This window comes from Panulirus ornatus, chromosome 5 (genome assembly GCF_036320965.1).
Source record: "Panulirus ornatus isolate Po-2019 chromosome 5, ASM3632096v1, whole genome shotgun sequence".
Taxonomy (NCBI): Eukaryota; Metazoa; Arthropoda; class Malacostraca; order Decapoda; family Palinuridae; genus Panulirus; species Panulirus ornatus.
Window position 1 is genome coordinate 44,008,325 of NC_092228.1, and position 16,062 is coordinate 44,024,386.

Here is a 16,062-nt window from a genome sequence, read left to right on the forward strand (position 1 = left end):
CAGGAGCCTTTGGAAAGGTCCTAAGTAAAACCAGTACTCTTTTGTAAAAATTGGCACTGGCGTAATTATAAAATAAATAAATGAATATCTATATATATGAATATCATCCATTGGGATAAGGCATGCCCTGCATGTCGGAAGGTGACCAAGGAGCTGGGGCAGGTGACTGAAAATCCTCATCTCCTATATTATCACCTCCTATATTAATCTTCAAAGAATGAACAAAAAAGGAACCAAGCAAAGATTTTCTTCCTATAAGCCCGCTCAATCATCTGGTCTTGGGTGCTACCTTGCTTTCACATGGGCAAATAGCAAACACATGAGAGAAGGATTGAATGGGGGCTACAACAGGGTGTGGTGTCACCATAGCTATTTAATGTGTATGAATGGGGTAGCAAGTGTGGTGAATGGTGAATGCAAGGGTTGGGAGGCCTAGGAGGAAAGTCAGTTCTTGTTTGATGATGACATGGAGCTGGTGGCAGATTCAAGTCAGAAACTGCAGAAGATGGAGTCTGATTTTTTAAGTGTGTGTGACAAGAGAAAGTTCAGAGTAGATGTGAATAAAAGCAAGTTTTTTATGCTTAGCAATGAAAAGAGACTGGATATTTGGAGTGTGAGTTTGAATGGAGAGAATTCATAGAAGTGGAGTATTTTAGATACCTGTGAGTGGATATGGTGACAAATGGATCCATGGGGGCTTAAGTGAGTCATATTTATATAGGGTGGATGAGGGGGAAAAGGTCTCGCACACACATTGAGGAATGTCTTTAAGGATAAAATTGAGTATGTTTGATGATACTGGTGCTTTATGGATATGAGGCATGGGCTATAGATGGGAATGTATGGAAGAAGGTGAATGTGTTGGAAATGAAATGTTTGAGAGCAATGTGGTGTGAGGAGAGTTCCTTTATACCTAGGGGCTATTTCTAAAAGATCCTGTGGCCCAAAGCTTACAGAGCAATACTTCACCATAAATATGGAAATTAAGAAAAAATATACAAACTTTTAAAAAAATGCAAAGGCTTTTGTAACTTTAGACAGATTTGAAGAAAAATATTATTTTCAATTTACCATTTAGAATGTTCTTTTCCAATAAAAATATTTAAGGATACTGGAAGGATTTTCAGTCATAATCCTTATATAATGTTTAATACCAGATTTCCATCCCACAAGTGAAGTAAAAAATGTTTGGAATCATATTCCACTTCCTAATAGTCACCTTGGTGGGAACAGTTGGCTGACACTTTGCCTCCTTCCAATTGTCAGAGGCAGAGAACTGCAAGAGTAGAGGGAAAATACTGGTACCCATGTACATCCCCTACCACAAGCAGATTCACAACCAGGAACTTAACACAATTGTTCGACCATTAAGACAAAGCTGTAGCCCTCATTAATGACATACATAGTGACTGTGGATGTGCCCTGATGTTCTCTAGAATGATTGCAGATGCTTTACATGCCTTTATATAAATTTATGGGGAAAGAAAAAAGCAAGCCATACTGCTAAATATTGCAAAGCTTTTCAAGACCAAGCAGACTTCTCTTCCCTCCCCACATGAAACAGCTGCTAAAATAATTTTATGGTGACATACCTGAGAAACAGATGAACAAATGGAACTAGATTATTTTCTGTCAAAAATTGTATTGAATGTTACTAATCAACATGGTGTAGTATTGTACTAAGTGTCTGTACTCTGCAATTTTTTTGTGGATAAAAGGGCTTAATATAAGATTGAATTCTGTGTATCCTCTAAGTGGTGATGGGCATCCTAAGCTAGTGAGTGGGTCACTTAAGAGGCTATCCTTACTGTCAGTGGGCCACAAGATTGAAAATAAGGCATATACACTAACCATGGCCCAGTAAATAAGCTTATCTATATGTGATTTGGGCTAAATATTTCATAAATTGCTACGGAAGATGCTTAACACTCATATATTAATAAGTCGTTAGCTTCATATGCTTCATATATTCAAAACAAAAGAAATATCTATTTAGGCTTTCCTTATAATCATACTCATCAGCCATAACTGCTCTGAAGGGAATTCTCCTGCAACAGGCCTTGACAACACATCAAACTTTTGCCTAAAACACTTTGACCCACTTGCAGTCCAAACTTTTACAAAGGTATTAGCTACACCATCAACTTCTCTCTGGCATCTTAGAGAACATAATATTCCCATATCTGATTCTGTTGGTTTGTTTCAGGAAACCAAAATTTTATAGCATATTAGTGCATGAAGTCCAGACTTGCAAGGAAGAGATTTGAATCAGTTGGAAAGACATAGGTTTACACCAGTAGAGAAACTGATTGTGCTATCTCTTTATAAATACAGATATCTTTCCAGTCTACTAACATATGTGCTTTGAATAATGCAAGGATCAATAAATTAATTTTAGTTTGAGAGAGTTTTACAGTTTTAGAAATTTAATGGAAGCTTATACCAAACTTTAGCCCACCCTAATAATCATTTATACTTGACCTGGCTTTTTTTGTCCAGATGGCAATTAGATGGCTGGTTTGCTGAGGACCAAGTTCAGTTGCCTTGAAATTTGATGGCAAAAACCAGTCTGATGATTGTTGCGCTAATTTTTTTTAGGGCTGTTACAAAATGGGTTCATTAGAAAGGTGGATACTTTGTTGGAAGTGGTTTCACCTTGCTATTTCTGGGCTCAGGTAGATAGGAAAATATAGCTAACGTTTACTGAACCTACAGTCAAAGTGCACAAACTAGTGTAATCAAATGAATTTTTCTGAGTAAATTTTAAGTTAATGTGATATCATTAGTGGCTAGAACTACTAAATCATTTTCATTGTTTTTCTGATATATTTCTCATGATCTTTAGTGGTTGAATAATTGGTCAAGCATTCTTTCATTCCTTATAAATTCTGACCTAAAGTTGCTTAATATTTCATAATAATTGGTTTGAGAAATTTTATATAATCTTTTTTAATTACTAATAAAGCTCTTTATCTTTTTGCAGGCCAGCCAACAACCACAGGATGTGGGGATATAGGATTATGTAGTAACTCCTTGCGTCCTCCATTACTGTCAGCTCTTCTGCGCCACCAGTCATCCGGCGAAAGTGCCACAGACACATCCACCACTATCAATCCCCAGTCATCCAGTGACAGTGATAAACATGCATCTAGTCTAGACCCACAGTCATCATATGACAGCATCAGTGATTATCCAACATCTGATGCTGATGATGTACCATGTAATGTATATAACTTTTATCCTAGAGGATGGGCAATCTCTGGAAACCAGGTAGTATCAGGACAGCCATTATCTGTAAGGGGAGTCCTTACGCAAATGGAAGAAAATCAACAAAAGAAGCAATGCTCAATTGTTACCAACCCAATGGAAGATTTGTGGCAGGAATCAGAGGATGCCCACAAAGTAGTGAATGGCAGCTGTGCCAATGAACAAAGCATTTTGTGTTTAAATGGTCCATCTCAGAACCATGAAACAAGAAGCACATTACCAAGAGTTAAAAAAGATAGGATGGGGTGTAAGTATCCATACACATGTCTTTCTGGAAGTGTTCTCTGTAAAAGAATAGAGCAGGCACAGCCTGGTAAAAAAGAGAGAGAAATTGTTAAAGAAGCAGCTGAATATTACCAAAGGGCACTGAACAGTGCACAGGAGCGAAAAGAATGGATTAAAAAGAGTTTGAGTTCAGTTAGTGATGAAGATAACCCAAGTTGTGATTACTCCTTTTCAGGCACTCATGATGAAGTAGTCATCACTCATGAGCCAAAAAAATACCCAGTGAGAATTAGAAGTGAAGCAGATTTGAGTAGAGCTACAAGTATCATAAAAGACAACCTAGCTAATATTGTTCAAAATTACCTTGTTAAATCTGGAAAGTCTCCAGAATGTCACTACTTGTCTCCTAAAATTCCGTCAGAAAGTCCAACTCTTTTGCATCCCTTAACCAGTGGCATCAGTGACAATTCCCTGCAGTTAAGTGACCATCCTCCTGGGATGCAAGAGCCTGCCTCTATACTAGAAGGGAGAGATGACGAAGATGTGCACATAACTGTTTTGATGACTGAGGTGTCTAAAGCTACTTCCACAATGAACAATGAACAGGATCTTATAACTCCTGCAATGAAAATTGCACAGCAAGTTGATGAACATAAATTTTCGAATGTCAGGAAGGAAGAGACTTTAGTCACTCTTGAAGATAATGATGAAGAAACAATGCCATACTTTAAAAGCAATGAAGACCTAACCCCTAATGATATAGTAAAACCTGTGATTATCCCTACCGTAAATAATCAGTGTTTTACAAAAAGAAGTGAACACATCCCAGATATTCCAAGGAGTAAAGAGAAGAAAATGAAAACTATTTGTGCAGCAAACTGTAAAGTGCCAGTTAGATCATCTGGGAAAAGTGAGAGAAAATTGATAAAGAGTGATGAAATTATTCCACCAGCTATAAAAAGGGAAAGTTGTATAGATATTCCTGTTAGTAATGAAGATGAGGTAAAGAGCTTGACTGCATTTGATAACGAGTTTGCCAAAGGGAGAGCCATAGTAACTATTCATAATGTTCACTCGGACAGTAATGAGGCAAGGGTTAAAGCAGCAATAACTGAGAGGATACAAGTTGGTGATGTGATACTAGAGAAGACTGAGGGAGTGCCCACGGAAACAAAGGTTTATGAACCAGTCATGAAGGCTAAAAAGATTTCTAAGATAACAGATAAAAAGAGTGAGAAAACACATGGTGAAGTTATCATCACTACACCAGTTACAAAATCAAAAAAGCATACTGATGTAATGCAAAAAAGTAAAAATATCCACATGGAAACGGACAGTAATGCACCAGTTGCAACAAGTAAAAAGCATGCTGATACAGCAGTAACAAAGAGTGAAGAAATCCTTGAAATGCTTTGGGAAAAGCAAAAAGATAGGGTTAAGCCTGTCACAATTGAAGAAATGTCTGCAGGCACAACCAAAGACAGACCTGTCATTGGAGAAGTTCAATTTTCTCCAGTGTCAGTCAGAGGCAAGGAATCTGACCTAGAGAACATAGTGGTTAGGAGTACTGATAATGTAGACAGAACAGCATACAGAGATGATGATAAACATAGTGATGTGGCAGTGCATGAAAGTGATAAAAGCCATACCTCATCCCTGAATGTACTTGAATGCAACTCAGTTACAACTGTATCTCAGGATAGCTGTGTTGTTTCTGTGCAGAACAGTGACTTCTGTCATGAGTCTTCCTTCAACAAAAATGAAAGCTTCACTGATATTCCCATTATTTTACATGAAATACACCAGAATAACCAATTAGATAATGGTAAAATAGGTGACACCATGCATTCCAGTAATCACCCAACCACAGATATAGTTATACATGAAGGGATTGATGAAGTAAATGGAAAGGAATCATCAGATACAAATGGTGATACTTTGTCTCAGAGGCCAAAGTGCTTAAAGGATATACATAAACTGAACACCAAATCAAGCACAGCCAGTGAGAGCTCATTTGAATCGTTGCCTTACAGAATGCTGACATCACAGCCAGAAAGCCTTACAGATGATATAGCAATAGAGCTGACCAGAGCTCCTCCAGATTCTGAAAAACTGAAAGCTGCTAAAATAGAATTAATCAGACAGGAGCGTATTAATGCCATCTCACTTCATAGTCTAGCCCTCTTGGAGTTAGGGGACAGCATAAATACATCCATTTCACCAGGTGAAGAGGGGCAGGCTGACGAATTTGTAAATATATCAAAAGAGCAAGATGCTTCAGCAGACTCCTTAGGAAGTGCATCCTATGTATGTAATGAAAACAGGGAAGAGGAAATTAATGGCAGCTCCATGTTTGATTCAGGTGTAGAGGTGATGATGCATGAGCAGGATAATACTGTTACACCATCTCTTACAAAGCCATTCCCAAGTCCTGTTGAATCTGTTGCCGAGTCTGGCTTCTCAAGTCTCAAAGAACCTGTGGCTCATGAAGGCACAACTGAAGATGGTGGGTTTGATAACCAAAGTGGAGTTTCTCTGAGTAAATCAAAAGACAGCTTAGACCTCACTGATACTGATCGCTTTCTAGTAACTGACACTCTCTCAGATGATATGGAAACACTATCTTTAAGTGCTGGAGATGTAACCTTAGTGGAAAGTGGACCTGTTTCTAAGGAAGGGTCAGCTCGAGGGAGTATCTCAGACTCCTCATATCAGGATAATGGCCTGTTGAAGTTTTACAATACTGAACCCCCTGACTTGGACCTCGACTCTGTTGGCATTCCATCTCCTTTTCTAGATAACTCTCCTCATTATGCTGTTCGTGATATACATGATAAACAGCTACCTTCTGTTGAATCAAATCACATTCATTACTCATCAGATTTATCACCTCCAAAATATCCGCTACAGCATTTTGCTGAGGATTCAGTATCAAGAAGAGTTGCAGGCAGTTGCAGTGAGGCATCAGATCTTGAAGTGTCAAAATCAAAATTTGCAATGAGGTTAGATGAAAAAGCAGTTAAATGTTTCTCTGACGATGGGAATGAATCAAAAATGAAAACAAGTGAGTCCCTTTCATCAGAAGACACAGTTATATCCAGGAGGTCATTTGATGATTATAGTGCCAAGTTCCTCTCTCAAGGATCACAAGAAGAGCCATCTGAATTTTCGGGGCCCTCTGTGAGAACTTCTGATGATGAGAAAGCTGAGAAGCCCATAATAGACATGAGTGGGAGTACACTTCAAAGTAGTGATTATGGTAAAGGTGCAGTTCATTCTGTAGCTGAAGCTAGGATTAATGATAAAGAGGTAATTCATGAAGAGTTAAGCCCTCATGATACAAACTTAATAATCTCGGAAGGCCAGCAGACGATACCTCTTTCTGTTAAATCACAGAATGATTCTAGAGAAGAAAAATGTATAAAACAAGTTGACAGAAAAATGACTGTTGCTCTGGATCAAGATACCAAGCCCAGTGAAAATTTAGTTACTAGATATAGTGAACCATACGATAGTATGCATGAAATCAATGAAAACACAGCTGAAATGAAATCCAGTGAAATTGTGGCAGCACATGAAGAGCTGGGTTGTATATTTAGCAATACCAGTGAAGTTACTCTAGCTGACTCTGTGCAAAGCAATGCAGGACTTCACCTATCCATTGCAGACAAACTAAAATTGTTAAATGAGTCCGAGTTGCTAGCTGATGCTTCAGTTAAGGCAGAATCATGTGGTAAGCATAACACGGAGATTCTAAATCATACATTAGTCAAAGATTTTGCTCAGTATGAAAATGTTTATGGGGTTGAAAAATCAAAGTCTTCAGGAGAATCACCATCTTTGCCTTGTATTAGCAATTCAAAAAAGGAAGAAAAGGTAAGTTCTAATACTGATGTAATTGTGTCTGTGACATCAGGTACCTCCAAGAGTGAAGTTAGCGATAAATCAAGTGGTAATACTCATGAAACATGCAGCACAGGTACTTCAGACAGGCCAAGCAGACATTCCAGCAGAAGTGGAGTTTCAGACCTTGAGGATGAAGTCTTCTTACCTCCAACTGAAAACTATATCTTTGATGGTAGGCCTGTGATTTACTGCCCAAAGATTGATATGGAAAACCAGATTGGAATTTCTCCTCCAAAAATGGCAATGAGTGTATTTGCAGTTGTCCCAGCAAAACATTCAACCATGAATAAAGAGATTGAATGGATGGCAACGAATAAAGAGTTGTTACAGTTTAATCAATGTTCATCTCAAAAGCTAACAAGTAAAGTCAATACTGAAGAGTTTGACAAAACTGGTAAGTCAGTAATGCAGCTATCAGGGACAGTCTCCTTGCCAGAATCAGGAACAATACACTGGAATCACTCAGCTGCTCCTATAGACGTGATAACACATCTTTCAAATGAGGTCCCGGATATGTGTAATTTATCCGGTAATGTGCTCATGTCAGCAGACACAGGGATAAATGAATTAAGTAAACACAGCTTGCTACTAAAGTCCAATGGCGAGGTAGACATGGCTAAAGAGGATAGTAATGTAACTATTTTTCCGCAACAATATGCAATGATTAAGGATGCAGAGGCAATGGTCTCTCTGAAAACAGGAAAAGAAAGTCAAGGTGTAGTTGATGAACTGGTCAAAGTAGATAAGAATTTGGATGAAGAAGGTCCTGAAAATTTGATACAAAGTGAAGTCAAAAGAGAAGGCTGGGTTGCTAGTCGCCCCATCTCTGCACATTTCACAGAGCTGGAACCAAAAAGAAAAAAAAAGTATCAGCATAGTATTTTGGAAAAAATGGAGGATAAATGTGTGTCTGGAAGAATCATGGAATCAAAGACTCCTGATATGCTACATATTGAAAGGACAGTTGATGATTTACAGTTTACATCTCCAGAATCACATGAAAAACATCTGCCAGATGATGAAATTAGGTTACAAAAGGAAGAAAGCTTTTCCAAAGAGAATCATGTAAATATTCATCCACAAACAGAAACTGTACTGAATTTGTCCACTAAAGCAATGATCAAAGCAAAAGGCTGTCACTTACAAGAGGAGAAGAACATTTATGCAGAGCAAGATGTTAGCTATTCAAGTAAACCAACACCAAAGGAAACTGGCGAACAGAGTAAACCCAGATTGCTCCGTATGGCCAACCTCGAAAGAACTGACACAACAGCATCACCTACCCATCAAGCATCTGTAAAAGTCTTAGATAACTCAGATAGTACACCTCAAGAATCTCCTGTGATATCATCTGCACTGATGTCTGCCATACGGAAATTTCCAGTACCAGTTTCCAGTTTACCTGTAGATACTTGCACCTCATCAAATTCAATTTCCATAGAGGGAACTGACGAAGAAAGTTCAGTAATTGAGAATACAAGTATACCAGCAACTGATAAGAAAATACTTGACTCTAAAGTGAAGAAGCATACTCATCAAAATGTTTACAGGACTGAAAAATTCGAGAGTGAAGAAGCTGCATCTCCAACTCCTTTGAAATGTCAAGGAGGAAGTCTGGAAGAAACTTCATCGAATGAATTCTCGCCTATCAAGATTTCTGATCCAGAGCTAAAAAAATATGGAAGTGAGGAATTATCATCACTGACACTTGACAGTCATGGGTCCTCAACTTCAAAGAGTTATCTGGAGCCAGACTTAGGGTCTGTTGGCTCCAGCTGTCGAATAGGTGGATCATTAGAATGCCTTAAGAGAGATACAGATAAAAAGAAATCTCACACTCATAAATTAGGATCAAGAACCAGTGCAAAGTCTGAAGACCTAAATATGAAATGTGATAAAGTCAGCTTAAAATCACAAGGTTCCTTAGACAAATTTCCACATTTTGATCAAGTAACTGCTCAGCAGAAAGCCCGGGGGGCACGTAAAAAAATTTTGTCCGTTGACATTGAAAATAAGGATAAAACTGACCCAAATAAAGAAATGCACAGAAGTGTTACCCTCCCTGCAGGATCGATGGCCTCAAGTAAAAAGGATGAAAAGAAAAAAGAAAAGGAAGAGAAAAGTAAGAAAAAAAAGAAAGATAAGGATTTAGTGGGAACCAGTGAGAAGAAGTTTGCTATGCTGTCACTGAAGGGGTTGTTGAAGAGGAATAAATCTAAGGAAAAAGAGAAGGATAAAGACAAGGATTCATCACAGGAAAAGCTGTCATCTCCCTCTCTTTTCCGAAAGTTTGAGAGGAAGAATAAAAGCAACACCCAGTCCCCGCTTCTTGATGAGAAGAAAAATGGGGAACAAGGTAATGTTGTTAATGGTTCTTGTAATGATTTAGAAAATGCCAGACATAGCCCTGTAGCAACCAATGGCAAAACACGCCCTGTAATTAGTGGTCCTGTTAGTATGAACCAAGTAGGTAATGTGGCAGGTATGGGTGTAACAACAACCATATGCAGAGGCAGTGCTGGATATGCAGCTTCGGGATCTGATAGTGAAAGTCCAGTTGGAAGCCGCCAGTCATCGCCAAAGCGAATTGTTAGTCATCCCCGTATGGCCAGCCTTGGTACTCAGCCTTCACCAAGATTGTACAAACATGTCCTTACCCGACATCTTTCAAGCAGCCAGGAGTCTGTAGACAACCCCCTTTTGTCGTCAACCCATTCATCCCCGCAGACATCTCCTCATACCTCTCCTAAGAGAATGGTCATCCCTGCTTCAGCATCCTCCCTTAGTCTTCCTGCCAGTAGAGATATGAGTCCTCCGACTCCTGTCATGGGTACCCGAGCTCTCCGAGGATCCAACAGTAGCTTTTCAGTTACAATAGGCTTCAAACCAAAAGTTGAAAAGCGCAGTAGAACCATGAGTGAAGGAGCTGACCTCAACAGGGTGTCTCTCTCACCAGTGTCAAAACGGAAAGAGGGTTCACGCATCTTGACACAGCTTAATAAGAGATCATCCTCTATGGAAATTCTTGTTTGTGGTAAAATCAGAGAGCACTGTTCAGAAAGCAGAAGGTCTCCAGGGAGAAGCCCATTCTCTCGAGAGGGAAGTTTCCGTTTACACAGAGAAATCTCTGTGGAGACTTTATTTGAGCTGCCTGAAACAAGCCCTAGATCCAGCAGAACACAGGAGGAGTATCAGGAATACCTTAATGAATTACATGCCAGGAATGACTCTCAAAGTGGGTCATCTTGGAGTTTGGTTGAAGAATCAGATATGGATAAAGCTTACCCAGAAACCCTTAGTAGACGAAGCTCCCACCATACTCCTACTGGTAAAAAGCTCAGTCTACCACACAACATGCATCTTTCAGGGTTGCGGGAGACAGCATCATCAAATCCAAATCTTCAGCGTACTGGGTCACCTTTTGTTCGAGGTGTTCCACACAGCTCCAGTTTCACCTCCAGCCCCTTCAGGCGTCCTCATTCCTCAGCAGCAGTTTTCTCACCAGCCAAACGTGTCATGTCAACTTCCACAGGTCTGTATTACCATAGGTTCTTAAGATGTAGAGTAAGTTAACCAAGAAATAAGCTAACCAAGAAATAAGAGTGTGAAAACTGAAAAAAATATACCATACTACTTTCCACTTTCTCAGTTTTGAACAAAGCCATATGAGCATCTGAGAAAGCATTTGCTCAGTGGGACATTAAAAGAGCATTATCCCCCAAGATGAGATTTATCCACAAGGTAGGCTAGGTGACCTGTAATTCACAGTCACTTACAACTTTTTACAGGCAGTGCATAGACTTGCTTGACCTTTTGCTTTTGCATCTTCATTTTTGTTTCTGGCCTTCAATCTGAAGGCCTGAGGAATATTTTCATTTTTCCATTCATGGGTTTTCCACGACACAAATCATAATCAGTTTGAGTTATGAGAGCAAGTGTACCTGGAAACATTGCTGGTGTCAATAGCCACAATGTGGCAATGACTCAAGACTTTATTTTGATGGTCAGCCTAATCACAGCTTTTAATTACAATGATAATGACAACAACTTATTCAATTATCTACAGATATGTCTGTTTGCATGCTCAAGATTTGTTCTCACAGATGTTGCGGGCAACCCAAGAGCTCAGATAATATCACCACCACACTGACCAGCATCAAACCCCTTCAAAATATTTAATCGATGGTTTTCCTGCTTTTCTTATTCCCACAAGCACAAGATTCATTTGGGCATCTTCCATGCATAGTTGGAGAGGGTTGAGGAGGCTATACTGATTTTTTTTTCCATGAGCACCTTATGAACAAATTACTAGAGAATGAAGCACCTAACAGCAAGGACTAGAAATACTGGAGGAAAATGTGCTTGATGGTACAGAAGAAAAAATTACAAGAACTTTAATATCTCTGTAATGTTGTGACGACACTTGATAGGTAAAGGAAAAGATGGAGTACTGGGATGATACAGATTTAGGGTAGAATTGGATGTGGAAGGAATAGCCAGAAGTGTGTATGATCCAGCAGGTAAGTATAAGCATACTGAGAAGCAAGGGACATCCAGATATAATAGTGTGATAGATTAAGGCAAAATGGTTGTGAGTATAAACAGGTTTGTCATCTGTAGAGACTGTAATGTATTACTTGAAATTTGAACGGTCACAGGTGGGTCTCCGTCAAGTGATGCTACCCCAGGAACACCGCTTATGCGTGTGGAGGAAGAAGGACCCTGCCGAAAGAACATCGACAACTTCACGGAAAAGCCCCCTAATGTCCTTGTGTATGCTGCAAATAAAACAGAATATTTCACAGCAGTTAAGGATACCCTCTTACATTGCCTCAACCAGGATAGGTAAGACATTACTGTTTGATATGCTGTTACCTGGTTTTATGCTATAAACTATTTGGTACTCATTTTGGAGTGTAGCTTCACATATAATTTTTTTTTTTCTAATTTTCCAAAAGCAGGAACAGAGAAGGGGGCCAGGTGAGGATATTCCTTCAAAGGCCCAGTCCTCTGTTCTTAACACTACCTCGCTAACATGGGAAATGGCAAATAGTATGAAAAAAAGAAAAGAAAAAGAAAAACTTCAAAGGCAAATAACAGCAAAAGGAAAATGTAAATTGTCAACATACTAGATGATCAAAGATATAAACTTTTCAAGTTTGGGTTTGTTTTAAAAGGATTCCTTATGTTCTATGTGGTTTAGCAATGGAAAATAGCATACTGAATATGTGCCAGAGAGCGTTATTGGATTACGTGTTAATTGACAGGCACGCGAAAGAGAGACTTTTGGATGTTAATGTGCTGAGAGGTGCAACTGGAGGGATGTCTGATCATTATCTTGTGGAGGCCAAGGTGAAGATTTGTATGGGTTTTCAGAAAAGAAGAGTGAATGTTGGGGTGAAGAGGGTGGTGAGAGTAAGTGAGCTTGGGAAGGAGACTTGTGTGAGGAAGTACCAGGAGAGACTGAGTACAGAATGGAAAAAGGTGAGAACAATGGAAGTAAGGGGAGTGGGGGAGGAATGGGAGGTATTTAGGGAATCAGTGATGGATTGCGCAAAAGATGCTTGTGGCATGAGAAGAGTGGGAGGTGGGTTGATTAGAAAGGGTAGTGAGTGGTGGGATGAAGTAAGATTATTAGTGAAAGAGAAGAGAGAGGCATTTGGACAATTTTTGCAGGGAAAAAATGCAATTGAGTGGAAGATGTATAAAAGAAAGAGACAGGAGGTCAAGAGAAAGGTGCAAGAGGTGAAAAAGAGGGCAAATGAGAGTTGGGGTGAGAGAGTATCATTAAATCTTAGGGAGAATAAAAAGATGTTCTGGAAGGAGGTAAATAAAGTGCATAAGACAAGGGAGCAAATGGGAACTTCAGTGAAGGGCGCAAATGGGGAGGTGATAACAAGTAGTGGTGATGTGAGAAGGAGATGGAGTGAGTATTTTGAAGGGTTGTTGAATGTGTTTGATGATAGAGTGGCAGATATTGGGTGTTTTGGTCGAGGTGGTGTGCAAAGTGAGAGGGTTAGGGAAAATGATTTGGTAAACAGAGAAGAGGCAGTAAAAGCTTTGCGGAAGATGAAAGCCGGCAAGGCAGCAGGTTTGGATGGTATTGCAGTGGAATTTATTAAAAAAGGGGGTGACTGTATTGTTGACTGGTTGGTAAGGTTATTTAATGTATGTATGACTCATGGTGAGGTGCCTGAGGATTGACGGAATGCATGCATAGTGCCATTGTACAAAGGCAAAAAGAGTGAGTGCTCAAATTACAGAGGTATAAGTTTGTTGAGTATTCCTGGTAAATTATATGGGAGGGTATTGATTGAGAGGGTGAAGGCATGTACAGAGCATCAGATTGGGGAAGAGCAGTGTGGTTTCAGAAGTGGTAGAGGATGTGTGGATCAGGTGTTTGCTTTGAAGAATGTATGTGAGAAATACTTAGAAAAGCAAATGGATCTGTATGTAGCATTTATGGATCTGGAGAAGGCATATGATAAGAGTTGATAGAGATGCTCTGTGGAAGGTATTAAGAATATATGGTGTGGGAGGCAAGTTGTTAGAAGCAGTGAAAAGTTTTTATCGAGGATGTAAGGCATGTGTACGTGTAGGAAGAGAGGAAAGTGATTGGTTCTCAGTGAATGTAGGTTTGCAGCAGGGGTGTGTGATGTCTCCATGGTTGTTTAATTTGTTTATGGATGGGGTTGTTAGGGAGGTGAATGCAAGAGTTTTGGAAAGAGGGGCAAGTATGAAGTCTGTTGGGGATGAGAGAGCTTGGGAAGTGAGTCAGTTGTTGTTCGCTGATGATACAGCACTGGTGGCTGATTCATGTGAGAAACTGCAGAAGCTGGTGACTGAGTTTGGTAAAGTGTGTGAAAGAAGAAAGTTAAGAGTAAATGTGAATAAGAGCAAGGTTATTAGGTACAGTAGGGTTGAAGGTCAAGTCAATTGGGAGGTAAGTTTGAATGGAGAAAAACTGGAGGAAGTAAAGTGTTTTAGATATCTGGGAGTGGATCTGGCAGCGGATGGAACCATGGAAGCGGAAGTGAATCATAGGGTGGGGGAGGGGGCGAAAATCCTGGGAGCCTTGAAGAATGCGTGGAAGTCGAGAACATTATCTCGGAAAGCAAAAATGGGTATGTTTGAAGGAATAGTAGTTTCAACAATGTTGTATGGTTGCAAGGCGTGGGCTATGGATAGAGTTGTGCGCAAGAGGGTGGATGTGCTGGAAATGAGATGTTTGAGGACAATGTGTGGTGTGGTGTGTTTGATCGAGTAAGTAATGTAAGGGTAAGAGAGATGTGTGGAAATAAAAAGAGAGTGGTTGAGAGAGCAGAAGAGGGTGTTTTGAAATGGTTTGGGCACATGGAGAGAATGAGTGAGGAAAGATTAACCAAAAGGATATATGTGTCAGAGGTGGAGGGAACGAGGAGAAGTGGGAGACCAAATTGGAGGTGGAAAGATGGAGTGAAAAAGATTTTGTGTGATCGGGGCCTGAACATGCAGGAGGGTGAAAGGAGGGCAAGGAATAGAGTTAATTGGATCGATGTGGTATACCGGGGTTGACGTGCTGTCAGTGGATTGAATCAGGGCATGTGAAGCGTCTGGGGTAAACCATGGAAAGTTGTGTGGGGCCTGGATGTGGAATGGGAGCTGTGGTTTCGGGCATTATTGTATGACAGCTCGAGACTGAGTGTGAACGAATGGGGCCTTTGTTGTCTTTTCCTAGTGCTACCTCACACACATGAGGGGGGAGGGGGATGGTATTCCATGTGTGGCGAGGTGGCGATGGGAATGAATAAAGGCAGACAGTGTGAATTGTGTGCATGAGTATATATTTATGTGTCTGTGTGTGTATATATATGTGTACATTGAGATGTATAGGTATGTATATTTGCGTGTGTGGACGTGTATGTATATACATTGTGAATGGGGGTGGGTTGGGCCATTTCTTTTGTTTGTTTCCTTGCGCTACCTCGCAAACGCGGGAGACAGCGACAAAGCAAAAAAAATAATAATAAAAAAATAATAGAAGTATTAGCTTAGAAGTTGATGAAGTAAATGACTGATGAAATGCTAAGTCTTTATTATGAGTTTCAGGCTACCCTTTACAGCCACATCAAAACCTAACTTCAAAGATTTTCCAAACATATCTCTAGTACTGTGATGTGTATATTTATAGGAAAACTTGAGATCAAATATAACTGGAACACATTTCACTAATAAGTTTTTGTGCCTGTGAATGATGTATGCTTGTTTGGCAGCACTGATGTATCATGCAGGGGAAAACAAAATTTCTAACAATCCCAAAAAATGCCTTGCCTTGCAAAAGAAATGCAAATACCTTTTTGAAGAATGATGTGAATTCTGTCAGCCAGAAATGTCTTTTAAATCATCACCAGAAGAAAGTTGTAGTTCAATCCAGTACTGCCAGGGCACTATAAGGAAAGGCCAACACAATACAGTACTGTGCACATTTTGAGACAATCACAATATGCCCCATTTCAATTTTGAGAAAAGAGGCTAAGTAGACTTGAACAGAAACCTTTTAGACAGACGAATAATCAAATGGGTTAGAGAACTATCAGATGTAGACATGGGTTCAGATGGAGATGAGGGTACTTTCAGAGAAAGAAATGATGTACGATTTGAAAACATGCTACCTATTTCAAAAAG

At 39.7% G+C, this 16,062-nt stretch overlaps 1 protein-coding gene and 1 long non-coding RNA gene across 9 annotated transcripts in view; one reads left to right on the top strand and one right to left on the bottom strand.

The window, feature by feature from the left end:
- The window catches only part of LOC139748747 (uncharacterized), a 114,946-nt gene that overhangs the window by 54,157 nt on the left and 44,727 nt on the right, over positions 1-16,062 (bottom strand). The gene's annotated exons all lie outside the window — the stretch shown is intronic.
- Hcs (holocarboxylase synthetase-like protein) overlaps positions 1-16,062 on the top strand; it is a 69,437-nt gene that overhangs the window by 18,181 nt on the left and 35,194 nt on the right. For 7 of the 8 annotated variants that reach the window (XR_011712816.1, XM_071662163.1, XM_071662157.1 and 4 more), the window contains exons 7-8: positions 2,984-10,930; positions 12,057-12,243. Coding sequence is in view for 7 of the 8 variants with exons in the window: in XM_071662163.1 (XP_071518264.1) it covers positions 2,984-10,930; positions 12,057-12,243 (8,134 nt within the window). In the remaining variant the exon portion in view is untranslated. The remainder of the gene's footprint in view (positions 1-2,983; positions 10,931-12,056; positions 12,244-16,062) is intronic. The other variant, XM_071662160.1, reaches the window with a different exon arrangement.